The 25,760-nt window shown below is 43.3% G+C and overlaps 1 protein-coding gene and 1 long non-coding RNA gene across 2 annotated transcripts in view; one reads left to right on the top strand and one right to left on the bottom strand.

Annotated features, from left to right (window-relative positions):
* Positions 1-20,886, bottom strand: part of LOC135324896 (microtubule-associated protein 1B-like) — a 73,796-nt gene extending 52,910 nt beyond the window's left edge. The window contains exons 1-2 of the mRNA XM_064501950.1: positions 20,493-20,886; positions 15,586-15,687 (exon numbers count right to left, since the gene is read on the bottom strand). Coding sequence (XP_064358020.1) covers positions 15,586-15,687; positions 20,493-20,670 — 280 coding nt within the window. The 5' untranslated portion in view covers positions 20,671-20,886. The remainder of the gene's footprint in view (positions 1-15,585; positions 15,688-20,492) is intronic.
* Positions 20,440-23,834, top strand: LOC135324897 (uncharacterized). The gene is made up of 2 exons (XR_010386129.1): positions 20,440-20,562; positions 21,258-23,834. It is a non-coding gene; the product is annotated as an uncharacterized LOC135324897 (long non-coding RNA).
* The last annotated feature ends 1,926 nt before the right edge of the window (positions 23,835-25,760 follow it).

The following is a 25,760-nucleotide window of genomic DNA, read 5'->3' as shown; positions in this document are numbered from 1 at the left end:
ATGCAATGCAGAAAATGTTATTTTAGATGTGAAACATCCCCTTTGGAAATCTTGCTGATTACACATAGACTGTATAATTACAGACACTCGTGAATTATACTTCATTAGAATGACAAAGTGTCAGCACTGGCGAGACATTTAGCCCACCCAATGTTAAATGAATACAACTCAAGTACACTTTTAGGATCAGCAGCAGCTGAAGAAACAATGTGGAGAAATGCTGTAGATATATGATACAACATAGTTTCATTTTTTTCCCCTAAGAGATTAAAAATAGTTTAGTATTTAATGCATTTTCTCTTCTTTGGGAAGGGAAATACTGTGAGTTTTAATATTTTTTTAAACAAAGAAATTAAAAGGTTGCCACTAGATTTCCACTGGAAACTTCCACTAACTTGCACCATAGGCAGAGTTGCCTTTTTTTTTTTTTTTAAATACGTCTGTGAACAGCAATACATTTGAAGTCTGGCAAACTTAATTTCCTAATTAAACTAAAAGGAGAACTCCTATTAGATGTTAACCAACTGACCTATGCCTGGTGTAGTTTTAAACAGTACAAATCCCAATGAACATATTTCCTTAATTAAAAAAAAAGTACTTACACATGCAGAACAGGAATGAGGAATAATGTGGAGGTTGATCCTGCCTCCATTGGAACCAACCGCAAAATTCTCAATTTCCAATGGAAGCAATTTTAGATACAAATCTTTTCTAGCTAAATAGACTTATCAATCTACAAATTCAGTTTATACTCAAAGACATCAGTAAAGGAAAGAGGTGTTCACTCTTTCTATGCTAGACAAATTACCCATATTCCCCAGTTTAGACATAATTATTTAACTTGTTATTGTCCTTATTGCATTTTTTTTCAGATAGCTGCATTTCTACAAAGTTATGTTACTGTATAGTTCCTAAGTCAACTTGAAAAGTGCCATCCTTAATACTACATATATGGAATTATAAATATTATGTATAGAATATAGTAATATATGAGGACTACATACAGTCATATAAGTAGCAAACTTCTGTAAACTCACTCATCTAAATGAATCCAAACTGCACAAAACTTGGAAAGGAAAAATGTTTGTTTTCTATACAAATTATGTAATTCCTTCTTATTAGTCAACATCACAAAGTCTTTCATCTTTTTGATTTATGGCTTCTATTTCAGGTCCTTTGTAAATCCTCACAAGGAAGCAGACTTTGCATATTGTCCCAGTACGCTCACTCACAGGTAAACGGAGTCTTTTGCATAGAACACTAACATGAATTAAACAAAACAAAAAACAAACAAAATAGGAAAAACAAGGTGAACCTGATCATGCAATCCCTCTTCCTATGACATTTATTGGATGGCCATGGTCAAGCTGGCTACTCACATGAGTGGTTAGAAGATGGGACCCCTTCATGCCCTCTTGAACCCAGGGCAGCTGTATTTTGACTGTTCAAGACGACTTTCGCTTCAAATTTGGATAACCAGGATAAACGTATGGGCTTAAATGTTCTTAAACTCTTCTCAGAACAGCTGTGTATTCTCTACAGTTGCACACTTCTGTTCGGGTTTACTCATTTTTTAGCCAACATCTTCACCCATTTTACTTCCTACCTCCTGTTTATGCTGCCCTAAGGGATGGGAAGTAGTCTCTGAACATATCAACAGCTATTTCTAGCAAACCTAAAAACCAGATTAAAATACCAAGACACAGAAACATAATGGAAACTAGTGAGACTACTTGGTCTGTCACTGTTAATCCTTTTTAATATTCCATTTCACACCAGAGAGGATTTAATTGTTTCTTAGATGGCTCTAGGGCCTGTGGATATGAGCAAACCTGTCTAACAGAAGACATTCATTTGAAAGGATCTTTGTAATAACTATTGATCCGTTGTATCAGTAGATCTTTCTGGAAATGCAGCAATCTCTCCTTGCCTAATTAAACTGTGCTAATATGAAAATGGGGGCCAAGTCTATAAGGCACAACAGATCTGCCGGAGTGTGAAAATGCCGGCAAGTCACACGCCTCTTGGAGGATCCGTACGGGAACCCCGTCTGCATGCTAATAAACGCCACCCGATCATAATCCATACAGACGGGATTTAAATTGCCTTCCACAACTTCAGCTTAAAAGTCTCCTAATTAACCCTCCACCAGGAGATAAGCAGCTGCGCGGAGGGGGACAGCCCAGCGGGGGCACAAAAGGCAAAGCCTGGGCGCTGCCACTGCTCTTCCCCCAGGGTTTGAAGGTTGTGGCAGTCGCTAAGCCAGCCTCCGAGGAGTAATCAAAATGTCATTTATTTTATCTCCCCATGGCATTTTAACTTTTACCCTGTAAGCACTTCTGGATTTGAGACTGGCAAGAACATTTTAGTAATAATAAAGCATGCATATTTCCACAGACACGTGGCAGCGTATAAAAGCATTTCACTCCCACTTGAAATGAAGCTTTGTTAGAGATGGCAGACAATATTTCACCGGTTTGCATTACACTTTGCACAAGCACTCAGCTTCCTACAGGGGCTTAGGTCTAATGGCAGTCAGCTGATTTATAGCCAACTCCAGCAGTGCCCAAACTAACAGGGAAACCACATGAGAAAATTGTTGGGTTTTATTTCCAGGCAAGCCACAGTAACTCAATAGTGCTGCAGTGCATTTTATGTGCAACATTGCTACAAACCATAGACCAGCTCTCCGGAACTGATCCCCTCAAACTAGCTATGCATGCGATCTACAAATCGTAATTCTTTGCAGCACTCCAATGTTGTCCTGATTTATAATAGGGTAAATCCAGAGGGACCCTTCTGCTGTCAGTAAAATTACTCAGAATTTACATTTGTTCAAAGGGAAGCAGAATTTGGCAAAGTGAATGTAGTAATCACAATTTAAGATAAACTGCCAGCTATGTTTTTAGAAGTGGAAACAGACATCTGCTCCCAGCAAACACCCAGAACCCTGCTACTTTGCCCACAATTAAGTTAAGTGAATAGACAAGTATGTGAACGTGCATTTTCCAGTATTTGCATCTATCTAAAGGTTTTGTTCATGCAGATCTGTGCAGGTGTTCAGTTTCATAAAATGGTCCTCACTTTTTTTTTCTTTTTTTTAAACCCAAGTCAGAAATCTGGAGAAGTTACATGAATTAGGGAATGGCTAATCCTCTTCTGAATTTTGATCTTCTGTGTTATTTTCAAATCCAGTTGAGCGATCCCTGTGGTGATTACTTTGACATTTGGTTGGTGGCTCATCTGAAGAGCGCTGGTGGCCTCACTGTGAATTCTAATGAGGAACCTGCAGCACAAATCACTGACATCAGATTGCCTCCTGGCACACTTGGCAGAGCAGTCCTTGATGGAGCTCAAGCAAGACAGAAAGAATAAACTGGAATTACATCCCTGCAACTAAATAATCCAAATCAGGGCCTGTGTGCAACATCTGAGTATCACAGTCACGACAGTCTCCATGTCATTGAGGGATAAGTTAAGAATTAAATTTCAGGTCTCTTGATTTAGGATACATCATGTGTTCTACAGTCACTTGGAAAGTCATGTATTTTTTTCCTCATTAGGAAAGGGCAAAAGGTGACACTGGGATTTAATTTGTATGAATAAGTATTTTTAGATAAACAATACTGAAGTGCTTCGTCAAACTACATGGCACTGTATTCCTAACAGAGTCATATCACAGACAGACAGGGGAAAAAACTGAGATATACTAAATTTGACAAGTGAGTCAGAGCCTACTTGCTTAGGTCTCAGGGCTTCCATTGCATGCTGTGCTGTAAGCTCAGCAAGGCAGAAGCAGCACTACTACCTGTCTTGGCACGGTTATATTGCAGCTTCATAACAAGGGGAGTTTAGCTCTTTTAGAGGCATTCTGACAAGACACATAATACAAAACCTGCAAGGCAGATTTAACATGCATCTCCTCAGCTATATCTACAGCACATGTTAATTTGTACACAAATATATCCATATATATATAATGGTCTTGTTTTTTCCCCACCGGCGCCGCAGAGTTAATGCAGTGTTAAGCACTTTGGTAAGTGATCACTATCTGTGGTCTTCAAACTGTGAGAGCTATCACCCTGCATGAGCTATACTCTGCTTCTCCTACACTGACTATAAAATATTTGGAGCTTACTGAGCTCCTTTCACAATGACGGATTTATCCTTCACAGTCAACATAGCATTCCAAACTGAGTTGTATGAAATTTAAACTCCAAGCAAAATTTCAGGGCAAAATAGAGACATTTGTATCACATTAAATACTGCAACCTAAAAATCTTCAATGAAGTATTCATACTGTTTTTAGTATTTGCTCATTTTTTGCATTGCAGTAAGTACAGACATTGAGAATGCCATCTTCTGGCAAAAAGGTGCATAAATGCTAGGCAAGCGATTTCCAAATAATGGTACGGGTAAGAAACTATATGCAGTGGGTTGTTAGCTTGAAGTTTTTAGTTGTCCATTTTAAGTATTTTAAATCAAATAGTTGTACCTGCATGATATAATACTGAATGTTATGTAGAAACTCTGGCCAGAATGAGTTTTGAACCTGAAGACTATTACAAATGAGTTTTATACTGGAAAAAGGTAATGTTTGAATGTAGTAATAATTTAAAAGACACTACTGCAAGACAGATTTCTTTTACTTTCCTATGTTTCCTCTTATCTCACAGGATCGCAAAAATAATTCTCAGGAGTTCTTTAAATATTTGGTGAGACTATTTTAAGCCCTTGACACCAGAACCTGTAACAGCATCAGACTGTTAGCAGTGAATCTGTTATTACGCTGCCAGGTATAGCAACCATGACTCCAAGCTTTATGCAGCCAATTCATGATTCTATCACAAATAGCCATCCGGGGGAAGAATATATGTCCTCTTATGACAAAATGTGTCCTATATGACAAAAGTGTTTTGCAAGCACTGTGACAAGGCAAATTCACTTAAGCTACACTTCTGGTAGTTTGAGACTTGCTTTATCCATTTTTTTTTCTTTGTTTTCCAGTGATTATTGATTGGATGTTTACTGGTCCAGTCTACAACACCTAGCCAACAACTAAGTCATCTAAACCATCTAATGAAATACAGTTGGTCTAGTATTGAGCCAATAACCTGAGAGTTGCCCACCTCTGAAAGTGAATAGCAGATACAGGATAGGACAGGGAGTAATATTTGGTGGGGTCCAGAATCTACCTGGTCTAAATCTAATCTGATCACTGCCTTGATTGAGGTAGTGATCACTGACAGAGACAGCAGTCAGCTCAGAGGGATGATCAAAAAAAAAAAAAAAGAAAAAAAACCTGGAAGTGTCAGAAGTAGCCTCTAATGTATTTAATAGCAGAGGGAAGCCAGAAGTAGAATGCGGAAGAACTACAACGTGTCGTTTGTGAGCAGAGAGAATCCTAACCACAGCTTTTTCTGAGCTCATCTCTTAAAAAATAAAATTTCCTTTGTTTGTAGCTGTGGTGTGGCTCCAAGAAAGGGAGCAAGCCTGGAAGTCCCAGCACAGGCAAGCTGCCACTCACATTTTACCTTGACTTACTGTGACATATAGGAAGACTAGAAGAAGAACAGGAAAGGGAAAAGGAACAGGAATAAGTGTCATCTAGGATGAATGTAAGATTCTCTGTGGTCTTGAAAACATCTGCCAATAACAAAACTCAGAGCTTCACTCATTTTGTATGCTGTTCCCTTCTGCTTTACTGATTTTAAAAGCAAGCTGAAGAAAGAACTGACAAAGCAGGTTGGGAAAAGGAGGAAAATATTTTTGGATGACACCATCACAGAATAAAATCTTTGGCCTGTGCCTTGTCCACGCAGCTATTGTCCTTGCAGAGACACCAAAGCTGTCTCTGAAACATGGCAGTAGAGCCTTGCCAACACGGGGCTGCAGCCACACTAAATACGGATGTGACCAGGAGGATCGTCCCTCCTGAAGGTCTTTTGAGAGGCCCCATTGCCGCCATGATCATTTTGCTCCCAGGGACTGAAGGCTGGTGCTGCGCTGTGCCTGGCTCACTTTAGGAATGGACTGAAAGTTAAAAAGGCATCAACTCTGCACATTGATAACATGCAGCACAAAACTGGGGGATGGGGAGGGACTAGAGCTCTAAAATACAGTAAATCTCTTTAGAAAGTTTCTTCCAGATTTGCTGCAAGAAACTGATTCCCTGGCCTGGAATCGGCTTTCAGTTACACCAATTCAATCATGAAGGGAGCGCACCAGCCATGAAACAATCAACAGGTTAAAAGTACACCTTTTGAGGCAAATACAGCTATGATGCATGATTGCACTAGACTGCTCAACAGGTTGAAGAGCAAGTCTACACTGTTTAAGGAAATCCAGACTTAGCAAAATGCTTTGTATCTTGTCTTTCCTGTGATTACTGTTACATGGTTGTACAGGACACACTCGCTGTGGATAGCACAGCCCAGTAAATGGGTTTCCCCCTGCACTGAAACAAGGCAACAGCTCTTCCTCTCCTCCTAACACATTAAGACAATCAGAGCCTCCTGTTTAACATAAAATGAAAATGTCGGCAAGGTCTCCTTCCACATGATAATCCTCTACTTGACATGCAATGACATTATCCCACCAAAGCTGGAGACCAATTGTAATTCCTGTTGTAATTACAGGGTTTAATAGGTATGGAGGGTTGTTAGGTGCAGAGCAACTACTCCCGCTAGGGACTGACTCTTCAGGAATACAATCGGTGCAGCCAAACCATTTATGCAATTGAGACAGTGCTGAGATCAAAGCATCCCTCCTTACTTCTAAAGAGTCACATAAGTAATACACCATCTCCATTTGGACTTCTTTTTGGCGACTTCCATGTCTTCCACATGTCCTGTGGAAAGACTGTTTTTCATTTGATCCAGCAACTCATGTCGTAGAACAAGATAAAAGCAAACAAAAGACCATTTCAAGCTTTTTACATATGTAGTAGATTGAAATGTAAAAAGAACAGCCTTCTGTAACACAGTTATTAAAAATTCAGACAGAAGATTAAAACTTATGAAATTGTTAAGGAGTGTCGAAAGCACAAAAACCTAATTAGTACTGAAAAATTTAAATCTTCTAAGTCTAATGAACTTCTAGAATCTGAGCTTTGCAGCTTGTAATGATAAATTTAAAAAAATGAATAGAGCTTGACAAATGATTATGAATAATGCCAGTAAATTAGTAGCTGCAACAAGCATTAAATCCTATCTGGATATACTCTCGTAGACATTGGCTTTTATACCTATTTAAAGTACTGCTCATATAGGAAATAATTTTGAATTAACTTTTTCAGTCTGTGCAAACTCAGTGCAGTTCCTGAGAACTGTGCAAGACGGAGAAAATTTTGTGACAGTCTGATGTCATGAAAGTGTGCTGGATGGCCATAATGCACCATGCCAGGATGTGCACTGGGTATTTCAAAACCCCGGGATTAGAAGCAAGACCCTTCTAGCAGGGATTTCTTTCTAGGGGACTATCAGACTTCATTCCATAATTAGTTCTCAGAAATTCAACAGCGCCAGCAAAAATCACAATGAACAAGATAGATTAAAACAGGGTTTCTCCTTTTCCCTGCTTTATATTTTTTTTAGTCCATCTCATCTGCTCAGTGTGGATGGGACAGTTTCCATGATGCCAATTTCTCACACTTAAAGTGAGGCACACAACTTCAGTCCTTCCCAAAGGTCTTTCTAACGGGCTCATCCTGGGCTGGAGTCCTGCTCTTGTTAATAAATACAAACACTCGGATTAACAGACATCCCTGTCCAAAAGAGCTTACAAGGCTCAGTAAAGCCTATTTGTGACTCAGGGCATGGGAGCTGAAGCTGGGATTGGACTTTTCTCCACAAGAGCTACAAAACTGCCATAAAATTGGAACAGCTTATGAAGGCTACCCAGCTTGGGCAGGGGGAGTTGACTTCCAGGTGAAAGTCTCCATAGCTCATTAAAGTCACTCAGATTACACAGCCTGCAGTTATATCACTAAGAATACTGCTTGCCTACTTGGAAGTTTTTTTCTTTTTTAATAAAAACCTTCAGCTTTGCAGAGTCCTGGTGGGCTGAATCTCCCACATACAGGTATGCAAGAAACACGGTCAGAGTGACACATCTCACCATTATAGGGAAGCTCTGAAATACTGAATTATGTAAAGCTGCAGCATCAAATTACTCACTGAATTTCACACAAATTTCTTAACAGAATGCTTAATTATCACATTCTGTTTATACAATCATCATTTTTTACTTAATTGACTTGTATCAGCAACTTTTAACCATAAACAGACTAATTCCAACCAATAAGAGAGGCAGGAACCAGAAAAGTCATGCCCTCCTGTCTTTGAGTCTGTGCTGCACACCAACCACAAGCCACCAGCGTTTGAACCAAAGACATCAGGAGTGCCGGTTTTGCCTCTTGACTCTAGGAAGAGATTGCAACCAAAGAGGACAAGCCACGTAGCCAAATGTGCCAATACTCCTGCCTTTCTGGTGGGACCACGTGGGGGTGTGACACAAAAGCACGGGTCTCTTACAGAACTATTCAGCTTTCTGTTTGTGACTACTACTGACTAACAGCGCACATCTTCCTTACCTATTCATACGGACTGCAACATACAAAGGGATATTCCCAGCAGCGTCCAGACAGGAGACCCTGGACCTGTGGCCTGCACTTTAATGCATCTCCTGCGGCCCTTTCTGCGCTTGCCCCTACAAAACACAGGACAGCTCTTTGTGCTGTTGCGAGGCTGATGGCAGCAGTCACAGCTGCACCTCTCATGCTACATATGGCAACAGGGAATACAAGATGTGCTACCCTTTCCACTCAGTTAACAGGCAAGGAGCGCCTACCCCTGCTCCCAGGGAAGGTCAGGTTCGTTCTCATCACAATAGAAGGCTGCTCGCTGCAAATAAAGTACCATTTCCATTCGGCAAGAAGTAGACGTTGATCTTCTTTTTCTCCCTTTTAACAGCACAGATTTTGGTCCTTGTTCTACCTTTAAAACACTGGAAAATATTTCCTCTAATTTTAAACACCTTATCCAAAGTGCAATCCGTTTATTTCAGTGGCCCTTGCATCAAATCTTTTCTCATGATAAAGCCCAATTAGAAACATTTAACATCTCTCAAGTGACTGACGAACTGTACCCGAAAGTAATGGACAACTAAACATGTAGCTAAAAAGTGTAAGTCGTAGCAAAAATTTAAAAAAACCCTGACATTTGAGAGAAATGCTGCCAATGACAACCACGAACTAGATGAAAAAGTGGCAATGATGTTCTGGTTACACACTTACTATAAATCCATGGAGGAATAGATGAGAGGTGGGCCACCCGCGAATGACACTGGGCAAGGGTCAAAAATAAAATATTGTTCAAGTCTTCAGTTTCAGATATCCAAAGACAAAATGTTGGCAAATAAAAATTGAGGAGTCTCAAAAGGGCTAAATTAAGAAGTATAACACTGCAAGTATTTCTAAATAACCCTTAACAAAATAACTCCTGTGAATATATCATTAGGTATGCCTAACAAAGAGGAATGGGGATTCAAATTTCCTAATGGAGTTAAAATCCTGTCATTATTCACTCCTAATTTAATTCTATGCCTCTGTTACCCTTCTCGCATAGGTCAAAAACTTCTTCCAATAAAATATGAGCTGTTCTAACACGGCCAAACTCGTACTTGTGATACAAGGCATTAAAAATAACCTCTCAGTAATTTTGCTGATTCACATTAACAGCTTAGCATCACCATGCACTGGTATTTTAGCAGTAATGTAAATTCATGCTAATTTTCTTTGAGATGATCCCTGAAAAAACAGGAGCGGAAGTCAGTGTCAGAATGATTGTCACATAAGTGCAACAATTTATTCACTGAAAAAGATAATTTTAATCACTTATTAGCACATCTCTGGAATTTTGATTACTACTAAAAAAGGAAGATTTTTGACAATTCCTGTACCTAGACCTAGCGGCTGCTGTGCAGTAACCCTCTCCTGACCCACCAACACCTTGCACACAACAGGGGTGAGGTACGAGCCGGCCAAGGGTGCCCTCCCGCTTGCACCCACATCCACCACCTTGGCTCCCGCCAGCACCCCAGGGACGCCCAGCGCAGCCCGGGGCAGCTCAGCACTGTTCGGGTTCCACTCTGCCTCCATTTGCCTTCTTCCAAGACACAAATACTTTAAGAATGCAAAACAAGTCTGGTAGCCAACTAAAATTAACCTCTCCAAATATATAACAAGCTGAAATGACTCCACTTCATAGCTATTCTAGCTACCAGTCTCCAATAGTTGGCGAATCGTATTTATAGGTTGCCCCTGAATGTGCATACCAGACTACTTGAGTTTGTAAGCTGAATTAATTCTTAAGCGCTAACGGACAGTGCTCAGCTACTGGGCTCACCTCTTTTTCCCCCCCCCCCCCGTAGGACTATGCAGGATCCTAGAGAGACCTCACAGCAGACCAGACTGTGAGGAGCCAGACTGATCTGGGTTACTCAGCTTTAGGTGGGCGTGAGCAAAACGCAAATCTGGCCTTGGCTTCTTAGCTCTTTTTTGTTTTTCATTTTAAATTACAGGTTTTGCCAAAGTACCTATGTTATCTTACTTGAAGAATTTTGATTAATTGTAGTTTTCAGTAAGACAGCACTAAATCCTGTAGGATTTTATCCATTGCTCCATGAGCTCACATTACAAGACACCAGGCATGATATTAACTGGGAGCAGACCTGCTGACAAAGGCAATGAGACAGTACCATTTTGGCCAACTACAGAGTTGCAGGTATCGATGACCAAAATCCACAAATCAGAAAATTCTCCACAGGATACCAATAATCCTTACCTGTAATTTTTAAAACGGCAATTTTCAAATTGAAAGCAATAAAGCTTTTTGCAGTTATGACAATTCTTTGAGAGAACAACGGCCTTCCCTGGAAAGGCCATGGGCCAGGCCGTCCTCGCCGCCCACTCAGGTGGCTGCCGAGGGGACGCAAAAACCATCTTGCACATTGGCAAGTTGCTCTCTGGCCGTAGGCAGGCTGGCAAAAGTAAAGTTATGGGTGCAGATGAGGAAGAAATCCCTTAAGCCAACAGTCACTAACTGCAGACTCGCAGGCAAGGTGGTGAGACCTTCCAGGGCTGTTCAGTTAGGAAACGTGTCTCCTGCAGATAAGTTTCCTTCGGAACAGCAAAGTACAAAGCAGCCACAGTGCACAGCTTCAGCAGTGCTTCTGCTCAGAGACCAAGAAAGTCCATAGGGGTGACCAGCTACTGAGCAGCAATTTCAATAAAACAGTCTTTATCTAGACAAGGACTTGAACACACACCAATGCAACAGTTAAGTGTCCCCAGGTGGAAGCAGGGGACAAAACGGCAGGTGTGGACACCTTGCAGAGGGACCCTTAGTGGTTCCCCCCCAAATCCATTTACTCTGTCTTTTGTGAAGTAGGATATTCAGCTTTTTGCAGCTGAGAGTTTAATCGAAAAAGGACTGGTAGGAACAGCTGCAGTTTCAGAGCCCTTTCCAAGACTTTGCCCTTGCTTTGCCTCATTACCAGCTACACAGCCCCTTTCCAGCATGTATGTTTTACAACTCCTTGTTTGACTTTTTTTTTTCTGTCCTTGTGAAGTTAGCTTTAACATAAAATGGAAGTTATCATCAGTCCATGACAGAGAAAACAAAGAGGCGAGCGCTGGAGTGCCCATTTTAAGTCACACTGCCTGTTGCCTTGGCAACCAGCTAATAAGCTCTGCTATTCATTTTTCACCAGCACCTGACAGCAACATCCCTGCAAGACTGGATATTACCGAGGAGTCTGCTAACTCAGCTACTTTACAAGGTATCAGAAAAGATCTGCTATCATTTCCATTCTGAATCCCATCTTTCAGGGAATGATAAGTTATCCATAAATTGTCCAAGAGCTGAATATAAGATGCAAAAATACTGCCAAGACAATCCATTGCCTTCATAAGAGCATAGTGTATTGGGATCTAGACATGCTCCAACACCAATATGTATATTGCTATTCACGGCAAATGCAGAAGGATTAGACCTCAAAAATCCTCAAGTGAAAAAACACACGAGTGCTTCAATGGACTCATTTGCTCCTGTGCCTCTCCTGGTACAGTACAGGCATGTCATGTAGGGACAGGGTCGGCCCTGTTTCCCCAAGCTTCCTTTTCGAGAAAGAGTCATGCCCTTCACACTGCTGCTGTGCATATCCTTGAGCTGCTCCAAGAAGCGCACAGACATCTACTAAACTGGCGCTACACTTGTGATTAAACATCATGACCAGACAGGCTTCGTCAGTGGTCAGCCCTCACTATGCTAGGAGCTGCGCAGACACCCTAAGTGACTCTGCCCTTCCCCAAGAGTTAATTGTCCCTATGATGGAGTCACACAAAGGGTTTAGTCTCAAAAGATTGCAAATAAAGGTTGTTTAATCACAGCCCATCTCATATACCACAGGCTACCCTACCACCTTGGAGGAATACTTCCCTTTGCACGAGGAGTCACCTAGTTACCCAAATTCCACAGGATTTCCAAGTGTGGGGCCATAAGAGAATATGGGCTCATAACCATCCCACTTTAGAATGAACATAGCCAGCTTTGCAGGTTAAACATTCACCAAAATTCAACACTCGAGTATTACAACAAATCAAATATTCTGAAATTTTAGCATATGGCTACAAAAAAGCCTCCTTCCTATGAGACCGTGCAGAAGACAAAGGAGTCTCATGCAGTTGCAACATCAAAGAACAACAGACACTAAAACATTGCGCTCTAATCTGCGCAGTGAGAGTCTGACGCCAGTAGGCTTCTGCACAATCAGAGAAAAAAAATGGTCAAGAGGGCTAGCTTTATTCCTGGATGCTTCTTTTTCCAGGTTTAAGACTCCCTAAATGCTCTTTCAACATAGATTTTGGCAGCTTATTGTTTAAAGATTGAGCAGCGCTGAAAAACACATTCATTACTGCTTGTCATAGAGATGTTGATGAATTCCAGTCACATGCAATTAAGCTGTAATTCAACACAATGACAGACTAAACAGGCAAGTCTAGACAAATAAGAAAAAAAACAGCTAAAAATACAATTCCTAGCAAAAAATTCCTAGAGGATTCTATAATCTTTCTATTGAAAAAGAAAAGTGCATAATCTTATACTATTTAATATATGAAAGCAGACAATTTATTTTAATCCATGCAATGCTATCAAGAGGTAACATCTAAACAGGACAGCAAAAAAACCATTGAACGCATTTTTGCTAAGGAAGCACACAATCTTTTTCACTGAAGTTTTAAAGTAAAACATATGCATGTTAGAAGTGAGGTCCATTATACGCCTTCAGTGAAACTAGCAAAATTTATCTTTATCAGAATACTCCCACTGTAAAAAGGGACAACTAATGTCACTAAAAAGTTGAATTTGCCTTGTGACATTTAAACCAAGCTGAAAAATATGTATGTCAGGTTTGAGCTTACTTCCATGTAATGCAGGAACTACATGCCTTGGCCCTAAGCGTTCAGACTGAGTATTCTTGTATTGGTTCTGCTGTTTTTCAAATCAAGGGAAAAATTATAAAGGTCTGTTTTTTTCCCCCTAAATCTGGCAATGTTTATGCCATCTCTCTCCATATCCATAGAGATAGAGTCTACTGTAACTTATGCTGCAAGAGGAAGAATTATTTGCACAAGACATTTTGGTACATTATTCAGGACCACCAGGTCAACATCATGCTAGGAAGACATCAGGATCTTATCAACAGTGTATACTCATCAGCTCTAGAAATACAATGTAGTATTATGATACAACATTTCATGGCCCTCTTCACCATATTTAAGTGATGTTTCTAAGGCCAGAATTTATAATATTAGTCAATACTAGGTTAGATTAGTCAATGTGCACATATCCACAACGATTCACCAGTGAAAGCAACCTATACTACTTCAAGAAGGCTACATGTTTTTTATCTGAAAGCCAAGATTAATTTCACACATGCTCATTCAGTATTTGCATAATGACTTTCCAAATATTTGAGTCCCATGAAACCAGAACAAAACCAAATTTTACACTTCACAAAATTATTTTTTTAGTGGTATGAATCCTCTAATAGGATAGCAGGCTTGGGGGGGGGGAAGGGAGCAGAGGAGAAGACAGTCTCATGAGGCCTGGAAAGTTATAATTTCCTCATAAAAGCCAAGGAAATGTCTTGTGTTCACAGTAGACCACACACCCCTCAGCTTTTCATACTAAGGAAGAGAAAAGTTCAGAGTCATCCGAGGAAAAACATGGGGCTTCGGCCATATTCACATGACAGCAGCAATACCAGTTCTGGCTCTACCAACACTACGGAGCTACCTTCCAGGGGGAAAAGGGCCCTTTCAGCAAAGGAGGAATGACTCATTGTTTAGTTAAATTGGAAGGCCAGACCCACATCCACCTGCTGATACAAATCTTCCTGATCCATGTATCAAGGCAGTACAGGGAGGGACTCCATTTCCTGCTTCCCTCTGTCATCCAGAGGGGCAGAAAGACCCTCCAAATAGATACAGGATGGCCTGAGCTCCCAGAGGACAGCAACCTCTTCTCCCACACCCCTCTGGAAAATCATAATTGCCCAACTGATTTTGAGACAACAACCCTCTGCTCTTTGGGACTCCCATGGATAAAGATGGCAAGGGGCTTTGGGCTAGCACAGAGGCACGAAATTTCTACTGGATTCCTTCAGGGTCCTTGTAGACCTTCAAATATCTGTGCATTTTGAGGGGCTGAAGAGCCTATTCATCCAAAGGATATGGGATGGAATTTTGCCCGAAGTAGATAGACTAAGATAGTTAATCTGCTGAAGAAAGCCTGCAACGAAATGGCTGAATTTCACAAATGCATGCTTAGGGTTCCCCACCATTACCCCTTAACTGAGAAATGAACACGGCAGGGAGTTATTAAAGGGCTAATTAGTTATCACCTTCTTTACCACTTCAGTTCCTGACCCACAGGTCACTGTCTGATAGTTTTCAAGTGACCCTTGGCCATGAGCTGGTAAGGCTGGTCCCAAGTGGCACATTTCCACCTCAACGACCATTTCTATAGTGGCAGGACAAGACACATTGCCATCAGTCTGGGGCATGGAGGACGAGTCACTCTTACCTCTTAGAGGATGTCTAGCAAGATGAGAATGAAGGAATATTGCATGCACTGTACATACCACAATAAGGAACAGCTTCAGTCTCCAGTACTATTAGACTGTTATTACACAAACAAGCCGTTCAGTCAGAAAGCAAGTTTCACTTAACCTCAGTGGGGCCCTAATGCTAACATCTACTGCCAAAGTAATCATAGCGATATACATGAAGCTAAACTAAAAGTCTGATTATTTTTAAAAAGTTCAGACATTTCCTTTTGTCAGAAAGTTAAAACAAAAGATAATTTTAAAGCAAGATGTATTCATTGTAACAAGTTACAGATGAAAATGGGCCATGCAATATCTCTGCGTATTTATTTATTTTATTCTTAAAAGAACAACAACAACAAAAACCAAAGACAAAACTTTGACAAACATTTCTAAAAACTAAAGAAAACTCACCTCGAACTTCAGGAGAAAATCGAGCTGAATGGCGAGACACAAAAAGTTTCAGTTCTTGATCCAAGTTGCATTCAATCAAGTTTGTGTCCCATGATCGGATTCCTAAAATTCAAAATACAAAACACATCTAGCTTCATATATGAGCACTGGAAGTTTTCACTGAGTACTTCTGGATTTACATTCATGTTATTTACATGTTTCTAAATTCCAAAACCAGCCTCTCCTCCTTTCAAGGTAGGCCACGGCTATTTTTTTTCTCCCAAAGTTGTAAGTGCTCAGAAAAAGCACTTTGGACAGGGATCAGCAAAAAGCAAGAGGAATCCAGTTTTTACAAAAGGTAGTTGAGCACCTCCTTTAGGACTGCTCGTTCCACATCCTAGTAGCCACATTATAAGAAGTTGTTGATGTCCCTAAATTGACTTTAAAATAGCAACACACTGATTTACTGATCCATATCTATAAAACTGGAGAGGAAAAAAAAAAAAGTAACTTGGATACTTTAGCCATATTGCAAGACAATTGTATTTGTCCTCCTGAGAAATAAAAAAAAGTCAGCATCATCTAGCATGTTGCAAATTAATATTTAAACAAAATATTAAATTGCTGACTTCTTCATTCAAAAGCTTTGAAGCATCTCATATTTTAAATTAAAATTTAAGTGATCTTTTATTTATGAAGTATCAAAATTCTATTTTCTTTGAGATTTAGAAGTGCTATGTTTGATCTTTCTTCTCTTAAATAAAAATAAACTTCACAATGCTACTCCTTACAGTTTTTCCTCCCAGCTGTTTAGAAAGTGAGACACTTGACACGTATATGATCATAGGCTGTATGATTTTTAAGGAGTAAATTCTGACTGGGAAAAAATTCATGGTGGGGAAAAAAAATAAAGTTAGTTTCCTAACATAAGAATTTGATGACTAAAAAAAATAAAAATAGTCAAACATGTTTTAAGATTTTTTTCTATAATTTTCTTGATTAGCTTTGAAAAATAATGAGCAGGCAGCTGCAGTACAGGTAAGTCCAGGCACTGCTGCCATTTTGAACACCAATGTCAGCGATGCTCATTTTTTCCTGGAGGGAATGTCAGCAGGTATCTACAAATCAGCTGGCACATGCAGAAGGGACTGCAGGTGAGGAAGCTTCTATGAGCCCCTTCCCACATGTCTGACATTGTTGAGTTAAATCACTTTGGGGTTTGGTAGATTTGGGAGAGAGGAGAAGGCTGAAGAGGTGCGTGGCCTGACCCTTTCCACAAGACTCGTGCTAACTCTTTGCTAGTAACTGTCAGGATTTGGAGCTGCTCACTATAGTTTCAGTGCTACCTTCCCATCTTTATTGTTTTTCAAGAAAGCAGAAGTGTGAGGCTTCGTGTGGGAGAAGCCATGCTCTAGGGTTGAAGGTGATGAGGGGAAGAAGGTGAAGAACAGAAAGACCTGTCCTGCACTGCTGCTCTCCCACTGCAGATCTCAGCAGTTTCTCCATGCAGCTATGAAGATCTGCATTTCAAGAGCCTAAAACCTCTTTAAAGAGGATTCATCCAGTGCTTTTCCTTGACAGTTTTCCAGTCATGGTGTGAACATGCTTCTCACTGGGATATGCTATCAACTATTAAGTAGTTGAAATTTTAAACTCTAAATTAATTTGAAAATATGGTATTGCCAGTATGTTTCATAACTGCTAAAGGAAAAAAACACTGAACTATAATCAGCCACCTCCACTTCCTGACTTATGCATCATTGTTCAGAGGCATAAGCAGCAAGTCTCTTCTGCAAGTCTCCTTATTTTCGTTTCTCAAAAATCTCTTGGCCATATGGTGCATTTTTGGGGCGTAGTTTTGGCAGACAAACACAGCTCAGCAGGCTTTAATGTTTTCCAGGTGCTGGAATATTTGAGAGTAAGAAAGTAAAGATAATGTAGTATCACACATGTAGAGCACATATGAAAGCCAGGACTTGCAAACTGATACTGATCATGAAGCTGAAGTACATTGAATAAATGAGTGCTGAACTTCAGGAAGCTAGAAAATAATAGTTCACTGGTCTCTGACAGCAAGCTCATGTGGGCGAGAAAAAAGCTTTCTGGAGGCCAGCTAAGCCATGTGGACTATAATTCAGCAATGTTGCTAACGACTGGGTCTGATCCACCACCCATAGGCTGCTTTCGTTGTGAATCAAATTTGTGGCAGGGATAAGATCATGATTAAGCATAGTCAGACTGCTGATATCCAGTTGATATCCAAAATACAGGACTCGAAGGAGAAGAGAAAGAGGGAGAAAGAAGAAGGAAGGGGCGGGGGGTGGGGGGGGGGGAGGGGAGGCCTTGACATGCCATGCACATAGTAGTCCTAGAAGCTCAAGTTGGGGTTTGGATAAAACATCCCAGATCTGCAGCTGCATGATTCAGCATTCTGGATGTAAAAGTTATGTAAATAATTCAGTCAGGTTTGGATAGAATGAAGGTAAATCTGGAACTGAAAATCCAAGGTCAATCCAATGATGTACATCTTCAGCAGCATGGAAGTAACTAGAGGAGATATGACTGAACTGGAGCTATTTCTTCCTGCAGCCTTAGGAGTGCAATGCTGCTAGACACAGGACTAGACAGCAGACAGGGCACACCCAGTAGCATCTGCTAAACCAGTGGAAAGATCTTGAAGCTTTCTCTTCACTCTCCCCTCATTTTTTGGCAGACAGTAGGGTAGAGGATTGCCCCATTAGTGAAATGGCTTCTCAAACAAATTTAATTATTGAAAAAGCAGCTTGCCAAGCCATTCCCTCTTCGTGATGCTTTAAGAAATGACTCTGCACTCCGCCAAGTTGCGTAGCATCACGCCACTGATGTGTTATCAGCAGATGTTGTTTTCTGTGACACGCTGGTCTGCAGTTCAGCGCATGAATCCACAATTTTCAGTGATGATGCTCAGGAGACACACCAGAGAAGACACTGAGGCAAAGTTATCAAGAACCCTAAACGCATTTAAGACCCTGTCGAGAATAATGGTTGAAAGAAGCCAGTTTTTCCAGACTGCAGCATGCTTTCCAAAGAGAAAAAGATTAGTCAAGCCCATCTTTGCCTCGCACATATACAGCTTCAGACTCCCAATGTACTCATCCAGAACAATGCACCTCTAAATCTGATCAAGTTTTTTCTTCCTAGCAGGCAAAATCCCAGTGAGATCATCTGACACAAGGAGCAGTGAGGTGACTTCTAATCCAAAATGATGAATAAACAGGCCAGATCATTCCCTCTGAATACCTAACACAGCAAGTGGTGTTATGCTTTGTGAGTGGAGGTAGCAGCAGCAGAGCTATGCAGTAGGGACTGTACAATGGAAGCTTCAAGAAGAGAGTGAGGAGCATTTCTTCAGAGGAAGGATCACAGCAGATGTCTTGAGGGCAGAAGTTTTATCCATTTGCTATATATTTTAATAATTTAACTAAAATGCAGCCCATTCTATTTTGACGTGATCAAAAGCTACGTAAAAATTAGCAAAGTGCAGCGCTGAAGGGGCTCTGAATGACAAAGCATCTGCCTCAGTCGTTGTCCGTGGGAGACAATGGTAGCAATAAAGATGAACAGGTCACGATGAAGCTGCTCAGCTGTGATGAGGCAGCCCTTTACCAGAAATAAGTCACGGAAAAGAAGCGAGAGAAAGAGCCAACTAAAGCAAGGACGGTTGAGAAAACAACAATAGAAAGAGACAAACGAAGTCCTGCTCGCTGGACTGCCGAACCACACCTACAAGGCAAGGCTGTTACCAACTCCCTGTTTCAGGGTCTCTTTCTCCTCTTTAACAACGGCAGTTTTCTGATATCTTGGCTTTTATCAGCTCAGAACAAAATATACACTACAAAACCTTGTGTCAATTGAGTTTAACAAACTGTAGGGTCCAACAACCATTTTCTTTGTGCATCATGCCACTGTTACGGCATCAGGGCTTTTCTACTTCTCCTCCGTACATACACTGCGGGTTTTTTTTTTCATTAGAAATCTTATCAAGGACTTATAAAGCTGTGCCGTTTCACTTGCGAGACCTGCTCGCATTGTTGTGTTAAAGACGGGACAAACCAACAATGAGTCGCGGCAGCCCGGAGCTGCACAACAACGAGTCCGAGCTCCCAGGCGCCGGTCTCGTCGGTCTCGCCGCTTGTTTTCGCCCGAGCGCGCGTGGGCTCACGCCCCGAGAAATTCTCCAGAGGAGGGAGAAGTCTCGTCGCCCGAAGCTGGGCACAACAGGCGCAGCGGCACGCTGCCCCGGGCAGCCAAAGCGCCCCGAACGCCGCCGGCTGGCCTCTGCGGCGGGCAGCAGGCAGGCGACGCAGGGCAGCGGCGGGCAGGCGGCGGCCCCCGCCCGAGCGCGCGGCGGCGGCGGCGCCCTTTGTCCGCGCGGGGCTGCCATAGGGACCGCAGTGCGGACTGCGCCACGCCCACCGCCGCGTCGCGGGCAGACGGGGCCGCCGCCGCCGCGGGCACGGCCGCTCCCGCTCCCGCTGCGGCACCGCGCCCGCCGCAGCCCCCCCCCCCCCCCCGACCCCGGCACCGGCCCCGCGGCGGCGGCGGGCAGCGCGCTCGGCCGGCTCCTGGCTCCCGGCGGGGCGGGGCGGCGCCGCGGGGCGCGGTACCTGCGGAGCCGACTGCGGAGCTTTGTGCGCGGCGCGGGGCGGCTCCCGGGGCACAAAGCCCCTTGTCAGAGGGGAGAGCGATAAAAACAAGTGTTTTTAGAAAGGAACAAAACGCACAACACACACTAGAAACGGGCAGGTCACAGCGCTGCCGGTGCCCCCTCAGCCCCGCGGAGCCCGGCCGCCGCCCCGCCCCGCCCCGCCCGCGGCTGTGGCGGCCCCGCGCTGCGCTGCGCTGCGCTGCGCTGCCCGGGGCGGCGGCGCCCCCCCCCCGGCCCGCACCTCGCTCGATGTTGGCGATGGCGCGGCGCAGGTGCTCCTCGGTGACCAGCTCGCCGACGACCACCAGCAGGTAGAACTTGCTGTCGAGGAAGCGGTGGGAGAGGCTGGGCGAGGGGCAGGCGGGCGCGGGCAGGCTGCAGCCGGGCTCCGGGTCCACCTCCAGCACCACGGCGGCCATCCCGGCGCCCCGCTCCGCCGCGGCTGCGGCTCCGGGGCGCTGAGGGCAGGAGGGCCGCGGGGCGGCGGCGGGCGGCGGGCGGCGGCGGCGGGGAGTGAGGGCGGGCGGGCCGGCGGCGGCGCTTTTATACGGAGACGGTGCGGGGCTGGGACCGGGCGAGGAGGAGGAGGAGGAGGAAGGGGGGGAGCCGGCACATCCCCGCGCCGCCGCCGCCGCTCCAGCATCCACGGCTGATGTCATCTACCGCAACCCCCCCCGGCTGCCCCGGAAGCAGGAAGGGCGCCGGGCGCCGGCGGCCCCCGGGGGAGCGCGGCCGGGGGCGCCCGGGCGGCCCCGCCGCCCCCCGAGCCGCCGCCGGCGGGCGGGGAGGCCGGGGGGACCCCGGCTGCCGCCGCCCCCGCGGGGGGAGGGCAGCCCCGCCGTCCCCGCCATCCCCGTCTCCTGCTGCCCGCCGTAGCACTGCAGCAGAATTTGAGGCTACTACCAAAAGCAGCCATATTTTCCTTTTTTTTGTTCCTCCCTCCCCGCAAGGGGCAATCTAAATATTATTGTTACTCTTTTTCTTTCAAACGTGGTTCTCTTAACAGCGAACTTCCAACAAAGGCCTTCTGCACATGTTGCAGGCCCGTGGACCTGTGACTCATCCCAGGAGAGCCGTGCTTCTGGATGGGCTGCGGAAACCCATGGTCTTCGGGCTCCAGAAATGCAAAGCTGTTTGGGTACCTGCTTCTGCCTGGGCCCGAGTGACCCCAGGGACCAACCGTTTCAGAAAACATCTACAGTTACCAAAACAAAGGCTGGATTCCTCTTGATTGCCATCTAGAAGTTAGACATCTGCTCTCTGATACCGAGGCCCACTCAAGAGAGAAATGCAATCACCTCCTAAATGTGTTTTATCCTCCCCTAAAATGGGATAAAGCAGTCTGAGATAAATCAGCCTCTCAGAGATGTTCCTCTCACTTCACTGACAGAAGCCAGGCACTGGCTTACACTAAGCATCTTATTCATGTGGCTACAGTAAGGTGGGAGAAATCTCACTGTGACCTAGGAAAGGATATAAACTTTTATTACCTGGTTTATGAGATAACCTCTGGCCCCTGACTGCAAAGATGCTTCCTTTGTGGGCAGCCCCTTCCATTACCCACCTTTCAGGTTCCCTGCCTGTTCCTCCAAAACACTGCCTGCTCTCAGACACAAGTGCTTGCCTGGGTAGACTAATACAGCAGACCTGTTTTCTTAGACTGTGTACCTTGTTTTATGGGGCGCTGGGCCCATTCTAACTAAAGCGCATTTCAGACTATCCCTACCAAGTTATTTGTTATCGCTACTGAGTTACTTGTCTTACAAGAGAGTGCTTAGAGGCATGCACAGATTGAAACACCATTGCTGTAGGTGTTTGTCCCTAACATTGTATCTGCCAATAGCACCTGCTGTTTTTAATGCAAGTAGTTCCTCCAAATAAACACACCACGGAGAGCAAGGCCTTGGCTAATGCGATGTGATGTGTTTGGATGCTGCATCCAAACCAGACTATTTTTCTGAGCTGTTGTTCCACTGAAGTTTATAGGCTGTAGACAAGCATTTTTACAGCCATGTCAGGTAACTGTGATGACACAGTGATAAAGAGCAACGGTGCTCATTCGTCACCAGAGCTGACACTGCTGATAGAACAAATGCAACTGCATAGATGCAAAAGAACTAGTAGCAGGTTTCCTAGACTTGGCAAGGTATTCACGGGTACAGAGCGTTGCTTTTAGGAGACTCATGTTCTACTGAGCATGACTGTGACTTTTGCATTTTCTTGCTGAGCCTGGCAGTTTCCATGACGTTGTTCAGATGGGCCCAAATTAATATGGGTGCCAATGCCTACCTAGAAATAATGTCCACTCCCCTGTGGCCATGTCCTATACGACACCTCCCCCCAGCAGTCTGTATTATAATTATAGATATCCTCAAGACTCGCTGGTTGGAGGAAGCCAACTTTCAAAGTATTCTCCCACTGCAATACATAGCTCTGGGATATGCATTTATTTCAGTCACCAGCAAGCATCTGGTCTCTGGAGTGTGGAAGCGGCTCTCCAAGGCGATTTGCTAACTGGTTGCAAAATAGAGATATAAAGGTAAAACATTTACTTGCTTCACAACCACAGCAGGTTAAATACATTACTCCAAGAAATGCATGTCAGTATACAGAATGCATTATATGTGCTTTGTAGCACTTTATTTTAAGAAAAAATGAAAACATATATAACTGTGGAAAAATGCCTGTGGATTTGAAAAGGTGAAATGAATAAGCTGTGTCAAAGGAAAAAGTCCTTGCATACAGGTAATGTACAGATATACTTAGCCTTAGATATAATAGCCTGCTGAAGTAGTCCTCTATTTTGTATCGTGCTGTAAAAGAACATGCAGCTAGAAGAAGGTATGATAGAAGGTGAACTGTTACAGTAAACTGTGTTGTGGTGGGAGATGTTTCCCACATTAGACCCCTAAGGACAAGAGGCTGCCTTTGGAAGAAAATGGTCTTGCACTCAACTCTTCAAGGGATGCAGACCTCTGCCCTCAGGTATTCACAAGCATATGCTGCTTCATCTGAGATGGAAGTCAGACAAGAAAAGGTGCTTTAACTTCACGGATATGTCTCTAAGGAGGCTGCAGATTCCCAGCTCCATGGTCAGCATTCACACTAACTTGCCCTGGTAGAGTCTCACTAAAGTAGTTTTGTTTATCATCATCTGAAAACCCATTTACATTCTGCAATATGGAGCATATCACCAGATCCTCTGCGAGATGAAATGTGGAGATGTGCTGTATAAAGCTGACTCAGTGTCATGTGACTCTCAATGTCTGAAAGTGATATCAGCTTGCTAGCTGCAGCAAAATCACATAGCTATACCACTTCTGTAGAAGAAATAACAAAATTCATGCGGACTATGGAGTAAGTCTTGCTCTTTTAAAGAGACAGTGATTGATATCCACTGCCATCTGGGTTTTTGTTTTGTTTTAGTTTTGTTCTTTTAGCAAGTTTAATACCAAACTGGTATCCCACAGCTGAATGCAGGCAAACTTTACATATACAGCTGTATTTTTCTTGTGGATATGGCATTTTCTAAACTAAACAGGCAGTTTTAAATAAAGTGCTTGAAGTCTAAAACTACAACATACTTTTTGGTGGTGCATGCCATTTATTATCCAGTGACATTCAGGTTTTGTTCAAGTCCTATCTTAAAGTTTTAAATGAGGTTTCAGTGATGCATAAATCCTCTGCCAGTGCTTTGTTCAAGGCCAGGTGTCACCGCTGCCATAAAAGTAGTACAAATCGCAGTGCATTGCTTCAGACCATTTAGGAACTTTACTGAAAGTGAAGTGGTCCAGAAGGCTCCTACATAGTCTGTCTTCACTGAGGGAAATGTCGGTCTAAAGACAGCAGAGTGTGTATATAGTGGTACTTCCAACTTGGAAGTTTCTTGAAGCAGGTCGATTTTCATAAGGAGAGGTAATGAGACATAACGTACCTTAGAGGTGGAGCTTTGCCAGCCTGCGCCGGAGATGCATGGTGAAGCGAGGAATACGCCACCAATACTACAGCAAGCTTTGCACATTTTGGGCCTCACCTGATGCATTCCCAGTGTGACACACTCTCACACTCACTGCTTCCCTCCCCCAGATGTGATCCTGTGCTCCTCATTTCCGATGTCTGCAGCAGCCCCATCCCCACGCAGTGCAGACTTTGCCCCCAGGGTCTCCTGGGCACAATTCCCCCTTCCCGGCCCCTCAGCAGAGCACAGAGCAGCAGCGCCGGCGGAGGGATGCGCTGCAAGGGCTGCCCACCCCAGCAGGGCACGTACGGCATCCCATGGCCGCCGGCCACAGCACGATGAGTCAAGGCCCTGCATGTCTCTGCAAGGACCAGGCTGCAGGGCTGCTTAGGAAAACTACTCTGTTTGAGGCAGGGAGGCATCCTGGCTGGAGTACGCTCCAGCTGGCGCTTGCAGCGGCGATAGGGCAGAGGCCAGCGGTTCCAGATGCAGCCGCACCTGAGCGACGGCGAGGGGGTCCTGCTCAGGCCTCTGAGGGAAAGGCGTTTTGAGAGGGGAAGCATTTACATGGTGGTTTAAGATTGGCCAGCTTTAACCTTTTAACTACATAGCAAATAAAAATTAGTTTGCTGACATTCATTTCAAGTATTTTAAATTACATTACTTTGATTTTAATTACTTTTTTTTTGAAAACAGCAGAAGCAAGAAACACTGCTTTTCATTTGCTTGTGGTGAAATACCTGTTTTCAGTCAGTATTTCTGTTCTGCTTCCCACTCCTACCACTTTCTCTGTAGAAAAGGAGCTAAAAGATTTTTTTTTTAAGTGAGGAAAAGTAACACTACTGTTTTTAAAAATAACACTTTCTCTCACTTTCAACTTTCTCTCTTGAAGTGATAGAAAATAACACAAAGTAACATTTTGCTTTAGTTTCCATTTGGAAATAGTTAATTATTTTTCTTTAGCATTATTTTCCCCTTCTTGTTCAGTGGAAAAAACAGAGGCTAGAAGTAAGGAAAAGAAGTGAAGCGGGAAAACACTTTATTTTGCTTTACTACCACATGGAATGTAAAAAAAGGGATTTCCTCTTGGCTATTGAAAAAAAAAAGAAATCAATGATTTTGAATGCATTTATTCTGAAATTTGTTATGAAAAATTTATAGTTTTGAAAATGAAATGACTGATGACTGTTTCTACTCCACTGTTGGAAAGGAAATAGAGCAGTTTTAACAAATTAGATCCTGCTTACTAATTAGGATGACACTTAAAATTCAGTGATAAATGATAACAAAGGCATTGAAAGCAATGCTATCCATTGTAGTGCAAAGCTTGATGTGTAATTAAAACATCATCCTCAACAAAGCTCATGGTAAGAGACTGTGAATCAGCACCATGTTGCAGTAGTTTTGCATTTCGTTTGAGTAGTTTCAAACTCTTCTGAACAGGAAAGAGAGAAATGCCCTGTTGATATGGGCTATAGCTCGGATTTAAGGGAGTGGGTTCTGTTGTTTTTTTAATTCTTGTCTAGAGACTGTAAGCTAAAGAATTACATT

Source organism: Dromaius novaehollandiae, chromosome Z, assembly GCF_036370855.1.
Source record: "Dromaius novaehollandiae isolate bDroNov1 chromosome Z, bDroNov1.hap1, whole genome shotgun sequence".
NCBI lineage: Eukaryota > Metazoa > Chordata > Aves > Casuariiformes > Dromaiidae > Dromaius > Dromaius novaehollandiae.
This window is presented reverse-complemented; position numbering and strand designations above follow the sequence as displayed.